The sequence below is a fragment of the Macaca nemestrina genome, chromosome 4 (genome assembly GCF_043159975.1).
Source record: "Macaca nemestrina isolate mMacNem1 chromosome 4, mMacNem.hap1, whole genome shotgun sequence".
Classification (NCBI taxonomy): Eukaryota; Metazoa; Chordata; class Mammalia; order Primates; family Cercopithecidae; genus Macaca; species Macaca nemestrina.
This window is the reverse complement of record NC_092128.1, coordinates 55495918-55519054: the sequence shown is the minus strand read 5'-3', so window position 1 is coordinate 55519054 and position 23137 is coordinate 55495918. Positions and strand designations below refer to the sequence as shown.

The 23137-nt window shown below is 38.6% G+C and overlaps 1 protein-coding gene across 3 annotated transcripts in view; it reads right to left on the bottom strand.

Annotated features, from left to right (window-relative positions):
* The window catches only part of LOC105475346 (reelin), a 510664-nt gene that overhangs the window by 297955 nt on the left and 189572 nt on the right, over window positions 1–23137 (bottom strand). For all 3 annotated transcript variants that reach the window (XM_011730519.3, XM_011730520.3, XM_011730521.3), the window contains exon 4: window positions 10029–10099. In XM_011730519.3, coding sequence (XP_011728821.2) covers window positions 10029–10099 — 71 coding nt within the window. The remainder of the gene's footprint in view (window positions 1–10028; window positions 10100–23137) is intronic.

Sequence of the window (23137 nt, the reverse complement as noted above, 5' to 3'; positions counted from 1 at the left end):
GATTTTGGTAGATCTGATCTACAATTTTTACAATATTTGGGTATAAAGTTACACTTAAAGTGCTAAAAAATATCAAAGGAGGTTAAACACCCCATTCACTTTATGGACTTGCTTGTTAAACTCTCCTCTTCCCCTCTCCATCTCACAGTTTAAACTTTCACCAATCCTTAATACAAATGATTTAAAAATTGCAAAGAGTTTGCATTTGGGATGAAGCATATATGCTGCCTACCACCATGATCCAAGGGCCCTTAGAGAGCATAGCCACACTTTCTACCACTCACTGTTCTGAGAGTGATGAACAGCTGAAAAACTGCTAAGCTGGCAGAAAAAGCAGTCAAGGTTTTCTGCGCCAGCTGTAAGCCTGACCTCTTTCCTCCTGACATAAAACGTTTGCCTTTAGTTATAGCCACTTCCATCAACACAACAACAGAGAATTCCAGGGTGGTTTATAAATGGCACGCGCCCTTTGGGGGCACTACAGGGCATGACTGCTGTCAGGCCACTAAGCCTGCCATCTGGTCTTGCTAAATAATCAATGTGTGTGTTTGAAGAGGGTATGCCAAGAAGCCCACAGGCCAATGAATATACACACACACGATTATTTTCCCTGCTCCATCTTCAATGTGATGTGTGCATGCTGCTGGACCAGTGGCAGTAATGCTGATGCACTCACATCCTTTTTTCCTTAACTGTGTAGATTTAGGGCACCGAAGAGTATATGTGTTCTTTCCAAGGTTTTCGGGGAATTTAGGCAGTAGCAATAATCTTGTTTATTAGGGCTGTGGTTCCTGAGGGTTTTTAATGTTTAATTTTTTTTTTAACTTTAAGAATCTACTTGGTATAATCAAACCAACATTGGGCTGTGAGTCCAGAGACTGGAATTCTAGGCCTGCCACTCATGAGCACTGTATATTTTGTCAAGTTAACTTGTTTGGCTACATCACTAATCCACAGATAAGGAACCTATAGGTACATGATCACAGCATAAATTCAAATACTAGTCCTCATCCTAAGTCTATATATACCACACTCACATTAACATTTTCAATAGTACTCATGTGGCTCAGAGAGAGACGTATTAGGTCTGCAGCTCTTTTTAGGTAGTTCAGCAATAATTTCTGCAAAAAAACTGATTTCTCCTAGTTCCTTTCAAGTTTTTAGTCTATTCTGATACTGTCTCTATTCTTTGTTTTGGTCACCTCTAACAGTACTTCAAAAAACACCACGATGTTTATCTTTAAAATCACTTACTGACATTTCAGACAATTCCCCAGATAGTCACTGGGCTAACTCCTTTATCCCCTTCTTGATCTTTGTTCTAATGTCTCCTTCTCAGTGAGTCTACCTGCCTTACCTGCCAAATTGCAATCAGCCTCTTCCCCCTCCACCCAACTGTACGCTCTTTACCTGCTATATTTTAGTGGTCTACTTCCCCCTACAACACCTGCCACCTTCTAACATGGTACCACATTTAGTCATTTCTTATGTCTCATATTTACTGTCTGTCTCCTCTTCACTGCAATGTAGGCTTCATGGCAGCAGAGATCTTTGCTCTGTTTTTTGGCATATTCCAAGACCTAGCCTAGAACAGAGTCTGGCACATGGTAAGCATTAAGTAATTTTTGTTTAGTACTAAATATTGAATAATTTCAGTTCTTTTTGTTTTATAGCTAGTGAATTAACCTAAGCATCTTTTACTTTCAAAACAACTGAGGGTATACAGCCCAGCCAACCCTGCACCCCAGACTAAAGATGGGAAAACTCTAGCTCCTTGTCTGCACCATGACATGACAGCAGAACTCAGATGGGGATGTGTTTACGATTACTTGGAACCTCAGAGATATATTTAAAAAATCTCTAAACCTGTTCTATGTTCCAAGAACATTAAGGGGACTCCTTACAGCTTACATGAAAATCCATGAACAATTTTCAATAATTTTTAATATGTTGGTACATGTATTTTACAACCAGACATCAGTGTGAGCAACACTGCTAGTAGCAGCCACACTGCCTCATCATGGTCCATAGCAAACATTCAGGGTTAAAGATTTTTCAGTAAGGACAGTGATTTTTCAATTGTAAAATGTTTAAGTTGATCATTCAGCAAACATTTATTGAGTCTATGTTTCACGCCAAGCATGATTAAACGTTAAAAAAACCAAAAAGTTAAATCATGGTTCCTGCCCTCAAAAAGCTCTCAGTTGGGGGAAATGAGTGTTTAAACAAATAATTATGACACAACAGAAACAGAGCATGTTAAAGGAGTCAGGCGGATCATATAGGAGGAGACATTGGAGTTATAATTCAGAATTTTCCTTCGATTCTTGAGAAGGGATTTATTCCCCTTGCCACGCAGACTCGTCCCTCCTCCTTCCTAAGTCTAACCCCATATGTACACTTTTTGGAGGAAATGTGTGCTATTTCTTTATAATACAAATAATGTAAGTTCACTGTAAACAAATTACAAAATAGAGATACATTTTTTAAGAATTAAACATTCATAATTTTTTTTTTTTTTTTTTTTTGAGACGGAGTCTCACGCTGTCGCCCAGGCTGGAGTGCAGTGGCGCGATCTCGGCTCACTGCAAGCTCCGCCTCCTGGGTTCACGCCATTCTCCTGCCTCAGCCTCCTGAGTAGCTAGGACTACAGGCGCCCGCCACTGCGCCCGGCTAATTTTTTGTATTTTTAGTAGAGACGGGGTTTCACTGTGGTCTCGATCTCCTGACCTTGTGATCCGCCCGCCTCGGCCTCCCAAAGTGCTGGGATTACAGGCTTGAGCCACTGCGCCCGGCCAACATTCATAATTTTACCCCACTGATCTACTTATGCTTTTTATTTCATACAAACCAACCTTGAATAAAATTTTGCTTCAGCAAAATCCCTTCCCTTTATGATGTACTGAATCTGTGCTTTGCGCCAGGGACTCTGGAAAGTAAGGTCATACAAGTAAAGCCTGAATCCACACTGTGATTTGAATGTGTCCCCTCCAAAATTCAGGTGTTGCCAATGTGACAGTAGTAAGAGGTGGGGCCTTTAAGCTGTGATTAGGTCATAAGGGTTACTCCCCCTGTGAATGGGATTAAGGTCCTTATAAAGAAGGCTTCACGCTCAACTGGCTTGCCCCTTTGCCTTCCACCACGTGAGGACACAGCATTCCTCCTCTTAGGAGGATACATCATCAAAGCACCATCTTAGAAGCTTCAAACAGCCTTCACCAGACAACCAAACCTGCCAGCACCTTGATTTTGAACTTCCCAGCCTTTGGAACTGTGAGAAAATACATTTCTGTTCCTGATCAATTACCGAGTCTGTGGCACTCTGTTATAGCAGCGCAAATAAGACAATCCACTTCTCTATGATTTCAAAGCCCTCGTAAAGGCTAAAATCCAAAAGTAAATCATGTCCACTAGCATTCTCTCCTCAGCCTCAATTAAGAAAAAAGTAGCCTCTGACATCCAGAACCTGGCCTGGCAATCCCTGCTGGGCCTTGGTGTCCTCCTATTGAACATAAACAATTTCACAGAACATCAGCTTCAGACAAGGTTACTCTGTGACCGTGATGAATCAAGATAGAGACACACCTATTTCTTAATCTTGTCTCAACACAGACACAACTTTAGCACTGTCCAAGTCACAAAGGTGCCAAGTACCCTCTCTCCTGGCTCATAGAAGCGACTGCTGCTGCTTTATCAATTACAGCAGTAGCCGTGCTCTAGTCTGCCCTTAGGGTAGATTTATTGAGATACCTAACCACAGAATTGTTCCCACTTCCAGACAGCATCGAGTCCAGAGCAAAGCTCCACTTTCTTAAACCCTACCTTAACCACCAAAGAGAGCCCAAATCTTTTCAATTTAATTTTTTAATTTTTATTTTTTAGACAGAGTCTCACTCCGTCACCTAGGCTGGAATGCAGTGGCATGATTTCGGCTCACTGCTATCTCCGCCTCCTGGGTTCAAGTGATTCTCCCACCTCAGCCTCCTGAGTAGCTGGGACTATAGGCGTGTGCCATCATGTCCAGCTAATTTTTTTGTATTTTTAGTAGAGATGGGGTTTCACTGTGTTAGCCAGGATGGTCTTAATCTCCTGACCTTGTGATCCACCTGCCTTGGCCTCCCAAAGTGTTGGTATTACAGGCATGAGCCACCGCGCCCCGCCCAGCCCAAATCTTATAATAACAATTCCTTTCGTAACATCTTCTTCTTGAGATGCCCCATGGTTCCCCCATGGTTTGCCTTCTCCCACACTGCAACAAGCACTAAACCAACCTGTTTAACCTATTCAACTTCAACCAGGCGTGTTCTTGGTGGTGTTTGGCTGCAAGGCACTGGAAGCCTATAATAAACACACCCTGATCTGGAGAGAGAGAAAATCTATAATCCTTTTGTCTCTGGGTGCCTACCTCTCTCTTTCCCTATTTTTCAAAAAGTTTTTTTAATGGACAAATAATAACGGTACATATTCATTGGATCCACAGCGCTCTCTCTCTCTCTCTCTCTCTCTATATATATATATACACACACACACACATATATAATGTATAGTGATATTTTTTCAAAGCCTCAATTTTAAACTGCCCAGGATTTATTTCTCATGTCACAGTAATCTGTCTTCCCTTGACCTCTTGACTCCAAAGATTGAGCAAGAAGCTTTCTGTGCTACAAAGCTGCCTCAGGTGGTCTCACCTCACCAAAACCACCCTCATTTTCAGCCAAATTGCCAATCGTCTACTTTTTTTTTTTGTTTTTTTTTGAGGTGGAGTCTTGCTGTGTTGCCTAGGCTTGGAGTGTAGTGGCGCAATCTAGGCTCACTGCAAGCTCCGCCTCCCAGGTTCAAGCGATTCTCTTGTGTTCAGCCTCTTGAGTAGCTGGGACTACAGGCGCCTGCCACCACAGCTGGTTTTTTTTTTTGTTTTGTTTTGTTTTTTTTGTATTTTTAGTAGAGGTAAGGTTTCACTATGTTGGCCAGGTTGGTCTCAAGCTCCTGACCTCAGGTGATCTGCCCGCCTCGGCCTCCCAAAGTGCTGGGATTACAGGTGTGAGCCACCATGTCCAGCCCAAATTGCCAATCACCTTCTGATTGTAAAATCTTAATGTCCTTTTCTATCCTCCATCCTCTGTTTGTCCTTGTTAGATATCTCTACCATGTTCAGATTTCTTCCCTCAGTTCCCCCCACCTCAGAGGTTTGCCTCTTCTCCAGAATTCCCTCTTCTTCCCACCCCTGCTCAGTCACTGGTCTTCCTCAATTGGCTGCTTCCTCCCTGCTCCAATCATCTCCCTAATGAATGCATTGCCTCCCCAGCATCAATAGGCTGATGGCTTTCAAATCTCCCTGGCTGCTCCAGCCAATGACAGGCCCCCTTCTCAGCAGGCTGCTGGAGAACTCTGCAACTCCCTCACAGCCAACATGTGGAAGTGCAATTGATTATCTTTTCTTCCAAACACCTCTAACATTTTCTTCATTTCTTCTCTGTTCCTGGCATCAATGTCCACCCCGTCACCAAGGCCAGAAGTGACAGAGTAGCCCCAGATTTCCTCCCTGTCCTCACCCATACCCCCATACCTTCTCTAGGTCTCTCTAACATATCCCCTTCTTTCTGGCCTCCAAGATCTAATCACAGTAATACATATAATGTATAATGATCATGTTTTTTCAAAGCCTCAACTTTAAACTGCCCAGCATTTAGTTCTCGTTTCACAATAATCTGTCTTCCCTTGTCTGCTGTCCATCATCTGCCTTTAATCTGTCAACAACTCTGCAACACATTCCACCCCCAACCCCCATTAGGTTTTCTTTACTTGTTCTATCATTCTCCTGCTTCCTTCCCATCGCCTGCAGAACGCCTAAGTCCCTGAGCATTAACAGAAGGCCCTGCATGATCTTTTCCACTTACCTTTCCAGGTCTCATGGTTTAGCTGTAATGAGTTACTGGCTAGCCTCCTCTTTCTTGTCTATCAGACTATTGTAGTTTAATTGTTTGCTCATTCATTTGACAAACATTTATGAGGTACATACTGTGCATCAGATATTGTGAGAAGCTTTAGAGATTCCATACTAAAAAAGCACAGCCCTTATCCTCAAGGAGCATATATCTCGTGGCAGACAAGGCATTGTGATGATGTTCTTATGACAACATGCAATAAACAGTTGTCAAATGAACGAATGCATGCACAAGTAAGTTGCTCTCCTTATGCCTTTGTTTCCTCATCTTCAAAGTGTAGATAATAATAGTTTCTTTTTCAGAGGGTTGCTGTGAAGATTAGATGAGTTTGTAGAGTGCTTGGAGTGGTGTCTGCACGTAACAGTGTTGACAGTGTTCCTACTTAACGTGCCTTGAGAATTCTGTAGGGAGTTATGTATGAGGGCTGTCTAGACCAGCTTGAGAGGAAGAGGGAGGGAATCAGAGATGTTTTCTCCAGAGGGAGGGAGTAATACCGTAAGCAGGGTCTGACAGCCCGAGTTAGACAGAACAAAAGAATGTAAAAGGATAGCCCAGGCAAAGAAAACTGGGAGAGTATAGGGTGCAGATAGCACCAGGATGATACAGTGAGGTGCATTCAGGGTGTTTTAAGGTAAAAATGAGAGGATGACAAGAAATGAGGTAGGAGAGACAAACTGAAGCCAGATTGTAAGGGATTTTCCTTCCATGTGTGATAAGCAGTAGGAATTTTACTATGAAGATAAACTATCGCTTCCAATTGAGATAGTGAAGGGTTTTAAGCAGGCAAATGAAAGCAGCATATTTCCATTTTAGAAAGCTCATTATAGCAGCTCTGTAAAGGCACCATGAAAATAGGAGCAGAAAAATCATGAAGGAGGATATTTGGCAGCTCCCAAAGGAGGCACTGCTGGGCCCTGATGTAAAGTGGGTCAATGAGAATGGGAAGGAGGAGATAGATGGTTCTCCTCTCCCTTTTTCCTTTTTTTTTTTTTTTTTTGAGACAGAGTCTCACTGTCACTCAGGCTGGAGTACAGTGGTACGATCTCGGCTCACTGCAACCTCCGCCTCCCGGGTTCAAGCCATTCTCCTACCTCAGCCTCCCGAGTAGCTGGGATTACAGGCCCGTGCCACCACGCCCAGCTAATTTTTGTATTTTTAGTAGAGACAGGGTTTCACCGTGTTGGCCAGGCTGGTCTCAAACTCCTGACTTCAAGTGATCTGCCTGCCTCAGCTTCCCAAAGTGCTGGGATTACAGGCATGAGCCACTGCGCCTGGCCTCCTCTCCTTTATTCTTAAATGTCACTGGCCATTCAGGTCTAACTTCCTGGGATGCCTTTCCTAACACCTTCAAGCAAACTTAGCTGCCTCTGTGATCTATAGATCTGTCATTTGTATCTTAGCCTGTGAGTTCCTGAAGAACAAGAAATGGGTCCTTTTCACTTTCATATCCATATTAGCACTGTGAGCTAGGACAGAGGTCTTGCAGGTGTTGTATACAGTTTTGCAGAATAATGACTTTCGGCCGGGCGTGGTGGCTCATGCTTGTAATTCTAGCACTTTGGGAGGCTGAGGCTGGCGGATTACCTGAGGTCAGGAGTTCAAGACTAGCCTGGCCAACATGGTGAAACCCTGTCTCTACTAAAAATACAAAATTTAGCCAGGTGCAGGGGCATGCACCTGTAATCCCAGCTCCTCAGGAGGCTGAGGCAGGAGAATTGTTTGAACCCGGGAGGCGGAGGTTGTGGTTAGCCAAGATTGCGTCGCTGTACTCCAGCCTGGGTGACAGAGCAAGACTTTGTCTCAAAAAAAAAAAAAAAAAAAAAGAGAAAGAAAAAAAGAGTTTCAACTAATGTTTTATAAGAAAAGGGATTAAGATTACAGACTCTCTAAGACATAACGAGTACATTTTCTAATCCTTTTACTTTTTCAATATGTTTAGCAAGCAGTACAGTCTTGTAATAACAGATATCCTCAGGATCCACAGGAAAAAGTTCGCTTTGCTTGAATTGTTTAATTAAAATCAACAAATATACTGAGCATGTTAAAATGGAAAGGCACGGTGCTGTGATGTATGGTGACTGCAGTTGTTTTTCCTCTAATAAATATATTAGATATTCCTTATCCAATATATAAAAATGATTGCGTGATAAAATGTTACTTTATTTGAGGAGACAATTAATGTTTTAATTAAAAATAGATAAGGCCAGAATAAATATATAGTTTATAGCATTAATTATTTTCCTTATTATTTCCTGACAGTAGGAAGCCATCACTCTTGCACTCTTGTTAGCATTATTTTTCACTTTATCTTGGATAGACTGATATAATTTCAATGAGTTAGATGCTATTGAAAAGCTCAGTGTTTTTCTTCTGGTCCTGGGCTGTACAGCATTTTTAATAACATGCACACCTACCATCGTGTAAATCATGCTCATGTGTAATACTATTATAGAAGGCATTTTTCTTTTCCTCACTGGTTGAGAGGTTTTTCCCATTAGTTTTTCTTGGCTTTTTCTTTTCATTTTAAATGAAAAGAATAATTTGCCTCCTCCCAACCCCAATAATTCGTTTATAATAGAAAAGACTAAAAAATTTAAGGCTTAAAAGAAATTAGTTTGTAGACAATGGTAAGTGTTAATAAAATTAGACATTTCTTTTTCTGACACTATAAATTTTCCAGGATATTAATGCTCACTGCTATGTGGTATTCTATGTTTGCAGTAATGTGAGCAGTTTCATAGTCTGGAAGAAGATTTGTATTACGATCGAATTCTCGAGCCTACCTACAAAGGCACAATTTAATATCTGTATTCTCAAAAGTCACAGGACAAAAATCTGTTAAACCCAGGAATACTGATAGTATGTTTGATACTATAACTAGAATGAAGTTTTATAATTCAAGAACTATGTGTGTAAATAATCAGGATTTTGCCATTAATAATCATTAAGCATCATGTTACTTAGATAAAGTCATATTATGATATATATAACTAATAATAAATGGTATATTCTTAGGTATTTCGAAAACTGATATAATTTTTCCTCATTTCTCTCCAAAGCCCATTAGATATTCTTTAGCAGAGAGATAATAAAAATTTCCTTTAAATTCAATATTATAATTCTAAAAGTTAACAAATTCCCCCCAATGTCATTTTAAACAAAAATTAATACTATACTTACAATAAACAATGAAAATGGCATGACATTTACCAAGACCAACATCAAATGTTTTCATTATCAAGATGCTGAAATCAAGGAATGTATGTACGGCTGAGACACACTTGTATTCAATCTATGAAGATTTTTAGAATGACTTACATGGTAAGCTCTACGTCAGCGTCTGGGGAACCAAAGCCCCTTAAGGCATAGTCCCCATACTTGAGAAGCTCAGTCTGTCTAGGGCAACACCCACCCCTTTTCAGAGAAAAATTCTCTATGAAGTGGTAAATGCTATAATGGAAACACAAGGTAGGGTGGAAACTCAAGGGACAGGGGGAACAAATGAGCATTGGAGTGTGGATCCTGGTTTTAACTTTTTCATTGTGTTGTGTTTGTGTGTGCATGTGTGTGCATCCCAGTCATACATATCTGACAGTATGTAAAATTTAATCTAAATCGATACAATGTCTAGCCACACAAGTCTGAAATAGTGCACGCAGTTGAAACAGACCCATAGATACTGTACACAAAATCATGTATAATATGATCAAATGTTAAAAGCAATAATCAGAAACATTTTCAACAAAGCTGACAAGACATTTAAGTGGTAAATTAAGCAAACGCATTCTGTAGAATTTAACAATTACGACTAAGATTTGTACTTCCAGAATAACTAAAGGTAATTCATTAGAAAAAAGTTATGAAAATAAATTTTCTTTTGCTCACACTTAGTATCTTCAGAAGTCTATAGATCTTTGTTAGTAATTACTAAATAAATAATTATTAGTGATATGAAGGGTCAATACTTAAATTTTTAAAGCATTATGATTAAGTTATCATAATGAAATGCTTACTTGGTATGGAACATAGGACCTATCATGAATAGTTTGGACGTAACACAAACAAATCAAATATGACTCTTACCTCCTTGTTCACACAACTGCTGGGCTAAAGCATCTTTGAAAATAACCTGGCCCCGGTGTGTTGCTGTAGCCCTGGAAACAAATAGGAAAGGGTTAATTCAAATCTTGGAATATGTCTGGTGAAAATGTATTTTTAAAACTTTTTTAAAAAGCTTACTCTTAAACTTTATTGTGTGGATATGATATTTTTAATGAGTACATCAGAACGGTGATATAAATAACAATGGAGTGAAAGCTTAAACCAAGACACCTGGGTTGAGGACTGTCTTCAGGTTTTACTATATAAAGACATTGTAACAGTTGTGAGCTTGTTCTGAAAACAGCAGATGTGAATAAAGCCTATAGAATAAAAAGGATGGAGAGGAGGCTTATTAAAATTTCTTCTTCAAGAGACCTTGATATAAAATGTTTTGTGGAGCAATATTGATATTAATACTGGAGAAAGATGCTCTTAAGGTACTTTTTTTCTGAAATCAATAGTCACTGTAACATATAGAGACAGAGAATTACATTTTTAAAAAGTATTTTCTTAAAAATAGGGCTATTCAAAGCTTTCATAATAAAATCTGTCATAACAAAATAAAACCATATGAAGGAGATTCACTATTTGAAGGCGATGTGTATCTTTTACCTCTTCTAATCAGAGCTGTGCACATGGATTGATGGAAAAAAAAATAACATCCTTGCAGCAGATGTGTTATTCAATGGCTATAATAAAAAATGTCCTATTAAAGGAATAATTATGCTTTATATATGAAGGGTTTTCCCTTAAAAAGAATCTTGCTGGCACAAAATGTATTAAACAAATTTGAAACAGAAAATCATGTCTCTTTAAGAAACTTGATTTTAGAAAATAAGCCATACACAAAACCTTTTATAGTAACAAAATAATTAGCATGAAATCTTAACTTTAGTTTTAACCAAAACCATCCTAGGGCAAAAATAATTTAACTATCATCTGCTGAAGACGGATTATGTACAAGGCACTGTACTAGCTCACGACAGGGCCAAGTTTAGGCTATGTATTCCCCCTTGATACGTGCGCCCTTCCTTTGGTCAACATCTTGTTGTTTGCTGGGCCCAGTAGGGCTTCCTGGCTCCCAACATTCCTCGCTGTGGCCCATGTGTGGATGCATATTTCCCCTCTCTTCTGCAGACCTTTCTGAATTCCATCCTGATTGAATTGTAAGTAGACCCCAGTGTCAGTACCCCTGGAACCAACTCTCTGAAAGTAATCTGATAAATTAATCCATGTTGAAGTGTTAATGGGTGATATCACTTCAAGCTAACATATTTCAGCAGTGAAAGTATTATACCTTCTCACACACACACACACACACACACACACACACACACACACACACAATGGCACAATAGTGAGAGTTTTGAATGGTGGAAGGGAGATATAATTCGAGAGAAAAATCATTGGGTGGCCTTCAACTCACACCATATGTGAAGCCTATAAGGGGTATCAGCCCTTGTTGTTGCATATTAATCATTATCAAAATTACACATAAACAGATGCTACCATTCTTTTTATATATTCACATATGTTTATAGGTTTTCCTTTGCTTTCAGAAAGCTGAAAATGAGGAGAACTAAATATAGGGCCAATCCAAGCCATAAACATGGCCTAGAGGATCACTAATCAGTACAGATTTTATGACCAGAGGGAACACTGTAACTTTTTTACTTAAATACACTGTTCAAACCCATCAAGCCAAGAGCGTCTGAGTTTACATACACTTCTAATAACAACACAGTGATCACCAACTTAGAATTTTAATGTGACATTTGCTTTGGAAGGGACACATTTTCTTTTTTTTTTTTTTTTTTTTTTTTGAGACGGAGTCTCGCTCTGTCGCCCAGGCTGGAGTGCAGTGGCGCGATCTCGGCTCACTGCAAGCTCCGCCTCCCGGGTTCACGCCATTCTCCTGCCTCAGCCTCCCGAGTAGCTGGGACTACAGGCGCCCACAACCGCGCCCGGCTAATTTTTTGTATTTTTAGTAGAGACGGGGTTTCACCGTGGTCTCGATCTCCTGACCTTGTGATCCGCCCGCCTCGGCCTCCCAAAGTGCTGGGATTACAGGCGTGAGCCACCGCGCCCGGCCGGAAGGGACACATTTTCTGAAATTACTAACCACCAAGAAAAGTCCTACGACACGCAGTGTTTAAATAATTGTTTGTTTTAGTTGTCTTCTGGTTGTAAGTATAAAATATTCCTATCATAATATTTCTTCTTGGTCCACAAGCCTAGTTGTCATTGTGCCAGCCTATGTCTCATGATCACGATCAGCCAAATTATCAAAATAAGATCCAGGTAACAGAGGTTTCACCTTTTCTCTAAATATCAGATATACCAACATCTCTTAGTCACTTTACAGCATCTCATGAGGAGTCCACACTGTTTTCCCCATTACTCAGTTTCCTCAGATTTATTATTTGTTGCCTTCATTAATATTCTTACTTCTGCTACTTTGGTTCAATAAATACATCTCATAAATTTCTAAAGAATAATGATAGAGTAACTAGACCTGAAGGAACCTTGAAGATCAGCTAGTCAAGACGTCTTTAGCAGTGGTACTCATTCTTCAAACAAATACGGAATTCGAATGATTAAAAGACAGGAGCCCCAGCTTTTGAAGTTGTGGGGCTCCACACTACCTATTTCCCAAATCTTGCCGTTGTGCTTCTCTGGAACTCTTAGGGTTTAAGGGAGCAGAGTTTGAAAACCACTAAACTGGTCTAATTCTTACAGTATATGGATCAGGAATATGAGGCCAGGGAGGATATTAACCTACTGGAGGTTACACAGCCCATTAATGGCAGATAAGATGTGATTTCAGGTCTTTGATTCGAGGCCTTGGATCCTTTTCCTTGCATCAGCTGTTTTCCAGATGTGTTCCACAGTGATGCCCTAGGGGTCTCCATGAGAGTCAAGAGAAGGAGGGGCAACAGCCAGTGTTCCAGGCACCAGCCAATTCAACCAAACTGTCTAGGCTTTATATGTTCTAATTAATTTATTTTGTTTAAAGAAAGGGCTCAGCAATTAAAAGCTGGCTTGAGAAGCACAGCATACCATGTGCTCAATGCCATTATCTGAGGTACCCTGCTTGGGAAAAGTAGAAGTAGTAATAATAACAGTGGCTGGTATATATACCTACTGTTATTCTAACAACTATTATGAATTGAAATTTACCCCTAAGGCACTGTTGTAGGGCTTTGCATAAATTAACTCAATTATTCCTGTCAACGGCCCTACAAAGTAGATATTCTTATCCATTTTTTCTGGGACACAGAACTATTGCATGATTTACAAATGTCACACAACTGGTGGTAAAGCCAGGATTAAAACCAAGGCAGTTTGAGTGTAGAGTCTTTGCTTTTAAGCATTACAGCAATATTTCATTAACCTGGTTCAAAAATATGATGGTAGCTTTCAGTCTCTTTTCAGAGGAAGAGCCTGTTTTCAGGGCCCAATTTTCTTGTTTCTTTCTTTCTTTCTGTTGAGATGGAGTCTTTCTCCATCACCAAGCTGGAGTGCAGTGTCGCGATCCTGGCTCACTGCAACCTCCGCCTCCTGGGTTCAAGCGATTCTCCTGCCTCAGCCTCCTGAGTAGCTGGGACTACAGGCACGTGCTACCATGCCCAGCTAATTTTTGTATTTTTAGTAGAAACGGGATTTCACCATGTTGACCAGGATGGTCTTGATCTCTTGATCAAGATTGGCCTGCCTCAGCTTCCCAAAGTGCTGGGATTACAGGTGTGAATGACCATGCCCAGCCCAGGGCCTGATCTTTAAAGAATTGTCTTCTCTGACTTGTGATCTCTACTCCAACCCTTCAGGCTAAAGCTGTTTTAGTTAACCTCCTTTTGGACAAACTTCTTGTCATTTCCATTGGAAGTCTGGCCTCTTGGGCAGCAACTCCTCGCAATTTGTCTTTGAAAATACCATTTCTCTCTCTTGACCCCTTCTCCTGCAGTGTTCTGTGAGCCCCTCAAATTCTTTTCAACTTTTTATTATTTAATATAAAATCTAAGACAAGATCCATTAAATGTTTATTTGCATATGTATTTATTCTTCACCTAGCACATAGTATTTGTTCAATTTTAAACTTCCTTCCATTTTATAGGTTTTAATTAATCTTTTTTAAAAAAATGTTTTAACATTTAAGTTACATGTGCAGGTTTGTTACACAGGTAAACTTGTGTCATTGGGGTTTGTTGTACAGATTACTTCATTACCCAGGTATTAAGCCTAGTACCCATTAGTTATTTTTCCTGACCTTCTCCCTACTCCCACCCTCCACCCTCCAATAGGCCCCAGTGTGTGTTGTTCCTCTCTATGTGTCCATGTGTTCTCATCATTTAGCTCCCACCTATCAGTGAGAACATTTGGTATTTGATTTTCTGTTCCTGGGTTAGTTTGCTAAGGATAATGGCCTCCAGCTCCATCCATATCCCTGCAAAGGACCTGATCTCATTCTTTTTTATGGCTGCGTAGTATTCCATGGTATATATGTACCAAGTTTTCTTTATCCAGTCTACCATTGATGGAGCCCCTAGACTTCTATCAGCTTACTATAGTGCCCTTTCTACCCTTTGTCATATTTCTTCTAATGAAGACCTCTTGCATCTTCCTGTATGCTACAGCCATAAGATTACTGGATGATGTTCTCAGCCATGCTGCTGCCCAAACCCTGGAACATATGTGGATACCCAACACACACATATGTGCTGACAGATAAACATCATTTGCATCATTTTCTTTCCAAACCCTTAGAACTCTCAGATAACATTTTAATCTAAAACGATCCTACCCTATAGGAGATGCATGGTTAGTATTTTTAAAGGTCTGCATATTGGCATCTTATCTTGGGGAAAAGAAAGAGCAGAAGCCCAAGTGACCAGCAATAACACAGGCTCCCTTGCTTTATCCCATGAGCCGTCTACACTGCTCTCCTCAGGGTGTGATTAATGTCAATATGGGAAGCCTATTTGAACATATTTAGAGCTGTCAAATAATTCATGGTGGTTTACCCACAGAATCACAGCATTTATTTCAAATCTTCTATGGAAATATATATATTCTACTATATAAATATATATTATATATTCCAAAATTGCTAAAAGCACAGTAACTCAGAATTAAGTCTCTAGAGGTCACGTCCTCCAATTTTTAAAATTACATTGACAGATAAAACTGTATGTAAAGCTGTGTATTAAATCTAGCTAATTCACATATGCGTTACCTCCTATAGTTATCCTTTTTGTGGTAAGATCCACATCCACTCTCTTAGCATTTTCAAGAGTTCAATACTATAGTCACCATGTTGTGTAAGAGATATCTTGAACTTATTCCTCCTGTCTAACTGCAATTTTGTATCTTTTGACCAACATCTCCCCAACCACTCCCCAAACCACCCAGCCCCTGGTAATCCCCATTCTACTCTTTACTTCTATATGACCAACTTTTTTAGATTCCACCAGGTCCTCCAATTTGTAACACACAATACCTTTTAAAATAAGAATACAGAGCTATGGAATATGGTGACAAGCCTGATTCATTTCCAGAATTGTTATTTTATGTAATTTACAGCTCTCTCTGGGGGAAGGTCCAGCACGCTGATGGTGTTATTAACTATGTTGGTACTATCTGCACTTAATTTTACATAATTAGAAATATTTTTTCATAAGAGTTTGGAAAATATCCTCATTGTTCACTGTTTTGGAAAGTAGACCAAGTTTCTTAAACATGTTGCTAATAAGCACTTATCTTCTTCTTGGGAGATGCACAGATCTCTAAGGCTAACTTGCCAACAAGAGCCCCTATGTTATTACTTATCATTTTAAAAGCTCTACAGATTCTCCAAAATGAAGAAAGTTCATTATGATCATCATATTCAGTGCTTGAAAAAGCATTTGTTATGATTTTTTAAAAGCCTGTGATATTTTCATCTTAACTAAACAACAGAGTAACTGTATGCCCAAAGCTGGTTTTTTTTTTTTTTTTTTTTTTTTTTTTTTTTTTTGAGATGGAGTCTCGCTCTGTCGCCCAGACTGGGGTGCAGTGGCGCGATCTCGGCTGACTGCAAGCTCAGCCTCCCGGGTTGTCGCCATTCTCCTGTCTCAGCCTCCCGAGTAGTTGGGACTACAGGCGCCCGCCAACACGTCCGGCTAATTTTTGTATTTTTTTTAGTAGAGACAGGATTTCATCGTGTTAGCCAGGATGGTCTAGGTCTCCTGACCTCGTGATCCGCCCGCCTTGGCCTCCAAAAGTGCTGGGATTACAGGCATGAGCCACCGCACCAGGCCATACCCAAAGCATTTAAGAATTAACTGTGCAGGCCGGGTGCGGTGGCTCACGCCTGTAATCTCAGCACTTTGGGGAGGCCGAGGTGGGCGGATCACGAGGTCAGGAGATGGAGACCATCCTGGCTAACACGGTGAAACCCCGTCTCTACTAAAAAATACAAAAAATTAGCCGGGCAATGGTGGTGGGTGCCTGTAGTCCCAGCTACTCGGGAGGCTGAGGCAGGAGAATGGTGTGAACCTGGGAGGCGGAGCTTGCAGTGAGAGGAAATCGCTCCACTGCACTCCAGTCTGGGTGACAAAGCGAGACTCCGTCTCAAAAAAAAAATAAAAAAAAAAAGAATTAAGCGTGCATTGTGTTGCCATGCAGTGCTGAGGTATAGTCTCTGCAAGGAGAAAGACCAGTGACAGAACACAGGTGCCACTTATGAGCTTAATGACTTGGGGCAACTTCTTTAATCACTCTAGGCAACAGACTCCCTATCTGAGGACAGGGATAACTTGGAATAATACCTATTACTTCAATATATTAATATTCACTCTTAAGATACTTAGAGTCTCTCAACCTAAACAGATTTCAAGCTTCTGGAATAGGAATCAGTAGCTAAAAAGAAATTGTCCCTCATAAGGCATCGGACATAATGATTTGAATATATGAAGGAATCAGAGCTATTTATATTTTTGATTTATATTTATATTAGATTTATATTTTTCACTCCATAATTTGCTTACCATGTATTGACATCCAGTTTACAAAGAAGGAATACAAAAGTATTTTAACATAGTTGCTATAATGCCTAAATTCCCAAGTGTATTACTATTTCTTGATTTCATGAATCAATTTGCTCATAGATTAACATAAAGAATCATACCATTTGGTTCATTGTTAAACCTACGACAATGCACTTTACCTCCAGGGGTGGGCTACTTTTTCCATTTTCTACTGCTTTGTCAATGAGGTCTGGTATGTTAGTGACTTGTCCATTTTACAGCTGGAAGAGCATTCGTTAATCAGCAATCTGAAGTTAGTCTTGTGTAACTCAGTATGCCTGTGCCAAGCCACCCTTCAGGAAAGGTAACTAAATATGTGGAATATGAGGGAAAAAGAGTTGATCTGAGTTTGGTAAATCTGATCTTCAAAGGAATCAATTTTCCCTTTAAAATTCTTACCCCTTTATATCAGCAAATTACAGTACTTTCTTTTCTCTCTTTTTTTTTCTTTTTTTTTGAGACAAGGTCTCACTATGTTGCCCAGGTTAACCTTCAACTCCTAGGCTCAAACAATCCTCCCACCTTGCCCTCTGAACGTGGTGGGATTAAAAAGCATAAAACTTACAGTATAAAACTTACAGTGCATTCTAATTTGGGGATATATATTGATGTTTATCAAAATAAGAAAAAAAAACTCAAATGCTTCAAAACCCATAAAAAAGAGAAATGAATAACTTCAAGGAGTAATTATTTTTGTTAAACTCTCAACTTCAACTATGGCAAAGTCATTGCAAAATAAGCAAAGGATTGCGTATGTTTTCACAATGCTTTTGCTATTCAAAGCTTTACTGACCTAACTGTTTTTATAGTTACATCTTTTATTCCTAAGCCACATAATTTTTTTTCTGTCAAATGTATACTTTATCTCCTTGAAAACAACAAATTTCAGTATTAATGTTCATTATCCAGTAATCACAAAGTCTATGTGTCCTTAAAGGCTACCAAATAGATGGTTTAACCTTGATTTGTGATCAAAGTATACTTTTTATTAGCAAGAGAAGGAACATGCAGATGAAATCTTTTAAGTATGGCAAATCAATGAATGGTTAATAGTAACTTAGCTTTCTTCCAAAGTGATTCAGCAAACTCCTGAAATGGAGATGGATGGAGGGTTTATGTTCATCTGACAGTATTTGTTCATCCATGGTATTGTATGTATTCAGTCGCATGTACTGTGAATTCTTTTACTTAAAGTGTTTTCAATAACATCACTAAATGATTTTGCATTGAAATAAAGAGTAATAATTTTGGTGAAAAACACTTGGTAGTTGTAGGATATGTAATACCAAAGAGAAGCAGACATTTATCTTTGGCAGAGTTATATATCTCTTATAAATCACCAACGAAGTGAATCTGGGGAGGGAAGATAGCAGATTAAACTACATTTTATTTTATCCCTATGCAGAAGAATGGCTCGTCTAGTAAAAATAAAAAGGGACAAATTTCTCAGAATTATCACAAAGTTTTAAAGTAAGGGGATGCTGATTGGACTGATTTATGTATCAAGAAGGATCACCAATAAGGTGCCAAATGTGTCAAAATTTCCCAACTCACATTTAGGATTAACTTTAATTTCCAGGAATATGTAATTTATTTCAGGAGAAAATAACTTTATGAATTAAGCCAAATGAGAAATGCAGACTGAAAAATTGCTCAACAGCCCTCACCTACATCAGTAACAGGTGAAATCCTCAGAGCAGCCCAGCTAACAGTGATCTGGTGTAAGCATGTGAAGCCATCTACATTTCTAAAACTGAATGCAGCAGTGCTGTCTACCAAGAGTGAGTGACTTTTTATTGTTTAAATTTAAAATGGCTTTATTTGGGTTTTATCAGGAATTTCCTGATTTTTCCTGGTTCACAACTAATGGATCCTTGATTATGAACAACAGCAAAAAGGATACAAGTTTTCTTAATAAAAAGATGATGTTCTCTCTGCCTCTGCTAATAATTATTCAACAAACCATTATGAATTATGAATCTGACAGGGTGTTAATTGTTAGCCCGCTTTAGGTGCTCACATTTCTTACCTTGGCCCTGTTGGCATATGATATAATCTCAGCAAATATTCTTTTTGAATTATGTTTTCTTTGTTATGTTATGTGTACCCTAGGCACAGGGATTTTGGTCTATTTCTTTTTTAATATTTTACTTGATAATTGACATAAAGCACCCATGCAGTAAATATTTGTGAAATGGGTGAATGATTAATGTATGTTACACTTGATACAGAATGTTAAATGCTTTAAAAAGTAACCAGCAAGTTATTGCATAAGAAACACTATGAAAAAGATGATTAGATGATAATAATAGTCAAGACAAACATTGTTGTAAGATGTATCTTGGAAATCAGTTAACAGCAAGAACAGTAAAAGTAAATAAGCTGATGTATTTGCTTTATTATCACAACACATTTCATCATTTAACATATTCCAGAGTTTCCTTAAACCAACTGTATTCTGGAAATGCCTTCTAAAACGCTAAAATAAAAACGCTTTCCATATCACCTTTTAAAATCATTAAATTATTTGAGAGGCTCTGCTGTTTTAAACACCTTTTAATTAAGTAAGCCTATGGTCACTTGTCTCAGAGGCATTCTTAGGCAAGGCAAGAATAAAACTGAAAAAATGGCATGTTAATTCCAAAGAAAATCCTAGTAAAAAATAATCTTTTCTGCTGGATATGAATTAAAGAGTCTGTAAATTTGCTGAAAGATGTATGCAAAGTGTTCAGGTATCACCTTTAATTGGACTCAAAGAAAGAGTACTAGTTTCCACAATAGAAGAAGGAGTTTTGCTCTAGGATGGGCATTCATTACCTCCATGATTTACACTGTGTCACTTAACTTCTGTGTGTCTTACTTTCTTAATTTATAAAATAAACTGAATGGACTGAATAATTTTAAGGTTCAAACAGCAGATCTGGAATCAGAGGATGTGGGTTTGCACCACAGCTCAATGATTTATGTTGATCTCATATGAGTGGTAATTCTCTGAGATAGGACCAGAAATGTTGTGCTATTTATTTTCAGGACTGTGATGAAAATCAAATGAGATCAACTCTGTGAAAATACTGTGGAAAATATAAGGAATTACGATGATGATGTCTGGCTGGTCACTTCAGAATACAGTAAAAAACTGAAAGGGAATTAAAGGAGCAAGTTCTATAGGATTTAAGATCAAAAGCTATTTTTGATCTTAAAAGGAAAAAAAGGGAAGACTGTAAACTCCAAAATTTTTTTTGACTATTATGAAGTCAATGAAAGCTCCAATAAAGGATAGGATTTCTAACCTAGTTAATTAATCATAACAAATTAGGACAATAATGGTGTACTCCTGCAAAGAAATCCTGCCAAAGTATATACAAGTGTTGCTTTGAAGGAAATAAGTTGTAAAGCAAGCCTCTACTAGGTCATACAATATTAAAAAACTTTTTTCCATTATAAAGGTAACTTATACAATGAAAAATTTTACATACATAAAGGTATTAATGAGAAAATAAAATTACTCATATTCATGCTAAGGAGAGATAATCACTATTCATATTTTGGTAAATCATATACCCTTGTAGTTTTTAATATTAATATTAAGTTGTTCAGAAAATTGCTTCCCTAAACAGCTGTTTTCTATTAGCTTATATTTAATATTTATTATAAATAGTTGCCATGTCATTAAATACTTTTCAGACAAGATTTTTAAAGGTGAATCCATCAGTGTGCTGTATTCAGGAGACCCATCTCATGTGCAAAGACACACACAGGCTCAAAATAAAGGGATGGAGAAAGATTTACACAAGAAAATGGAAACCAAAAAAAAGCAAGGGTTGCTATCCTAGTCTCTGATGAAACAAGACAAACAAAAACTTTAAACCAATAAAGATCAAAAAAGACAAAGAAGGGCATTACATAATAGTAAAGGGATTAATGCAACAAGAAGAGCTAAGTATCCTAAATATATATGCACCCAATATAGGAGCACCCAGATTCATAAGGCAAGTTCTTAGAGACCTACAAAGAGACTTAGACTCCCACACAATAATAGTGGGAGACTTTAACACCCCACTGTCAATATTATACAGATCAACGAGACAGAAAATTTACAAGGACATTCAGGACTTGAACTCAATTCTGGACTAAGCAGACCTAATAGACATCTACAGAACTCTCCGCCCCAAATCAACAGAATATACATTCTTCTCAGCACCACATAGCACTTATTCTAAAAGTTACCGTATAATTGGAAGTAAAACACTCCTCAGCAAATGCAAAAGAAGAGAAATCATAACAGTCTCTCAGACCACAGTGCAATCAAAGTAGAACTCAGGATTAAGAAACTCACTCAAAACCTCACAACTACATGGAAACTGAACAACCTGCTCCTGAATGACTACTGGGCAAATAATGAAATTAAGGCACAAATAAATAAGTTCTTTGAAACCAATGAGAACAAAGATACAACATATCAGAATCTCTGGGACACAGCAAAAGCAGTGTTTAGAGGGAAATTCATAGCACTAAATGCCCACAGGAGAAAGTAAGAAAGATCTAAAATCAGCACCCTAACATCACAATTAAAAGAACTAGTAAAGCAAGAGCAAACAAAATCAAAAGCTAGCAGAAGACAAGAAATAACTAAGATCAGAGCAGAACTGAAGGAGATAGAGACATGAAAAACCCTTCAAAAAAACTAATGAATCCAGGAACTGGTTTTCTGAAAAGATTAACAAAATAGACAGACCACGAGACAGACTAATAAGAAAAAGAGAAGAATCAAATAGACACAATAAAAATGATACAGGGGATATCACCACTGATCCCACAGAAAGATCAACTACCATCAGAGAGTACTATAAACACCTCTACACGAATAAACTAGAAAATCTAGAACAAATGGATGAATTCCTAGACACATACAACCTCCCAAGTCTAAACCAAGAACAAGTCAAATCCCTGAATAAACCAATAACAAGTTCTGAAATTGAGGCAGTAAATAATAGCCTACCAACCAAAAAAAGTCCAGGACCAGATGGATTCACAGCTGAATTCTACCAGAGGTACAAAGAGGAGCTGGTACCATTCCTACTGAAACTATTCCAAACAACAGAAAAAGAGGGAATCCTCCCAACTCTTTTTATGAGGCCAGCATCATCCTAATACCAAAACCTGGCAGAGACACAACAAAAAAAGAAAATTTCAGGCCAATATCCCTGATGAACATTGATGTGAAAATACTCAATAAAATACTGGCAAACTGAATCCAGCAGCACATCAAAAAGCTTATCCACCATGATCAAGTTGGCTTCATCCCTGGGAGGTAAGGCTGGTTCAACATACGCCAATCAACAAACATAATCCATCACATAAACAGAACCAATGACAAAAACCACATGATTATCTCAATAGATGCAGAAAAGGCCTTTGACAAAATTTAACACTGCTTCATGCTAAAAACACTCAATAAACTAGGTATTGATGGAACATATCTCAAAATAATAAGAGTTATTTATAACAAACCCACAGTCAATATCATACTGAATGGGCAACAACTGGAAGTATTCCCTTTGAAAACAGGCACAAGACAAGGATGCCTTCTCTCACCACTCCTATTCAACACAGTATTGGAAGTTCTGGCCAGGGCAATCAGGCAAGAGAAAGAAATAAAGTATTCAAATAGGAAGAGAGGAAGTCAAATTGTCTCTGTTTGCAGATGACATGACTGCATATTTAGAAAACCCCATTGTCTTAGCCCAAAATCTCTTTAGGCTGATAAGTAACTCCAGCAAAGCCTCAGGATACAAAGTCAATGTGCAGAAATCACAAGCATTCCTATAAACCAATAACAGACAAACAGAGAGCCAAATCATGAGCAAACTCCCATTCACAATTGGTACAAATAGAATAAAATACCTAGGAATACAAGTTAAAAGAGATGTGAAGGACCTCTTCAAGAACTACAAACTACTGCTCAAGGAAATAAGAGAGGACACAAACAAATGGAAAATCATTCCATGCTCATGGATATGAAGAATC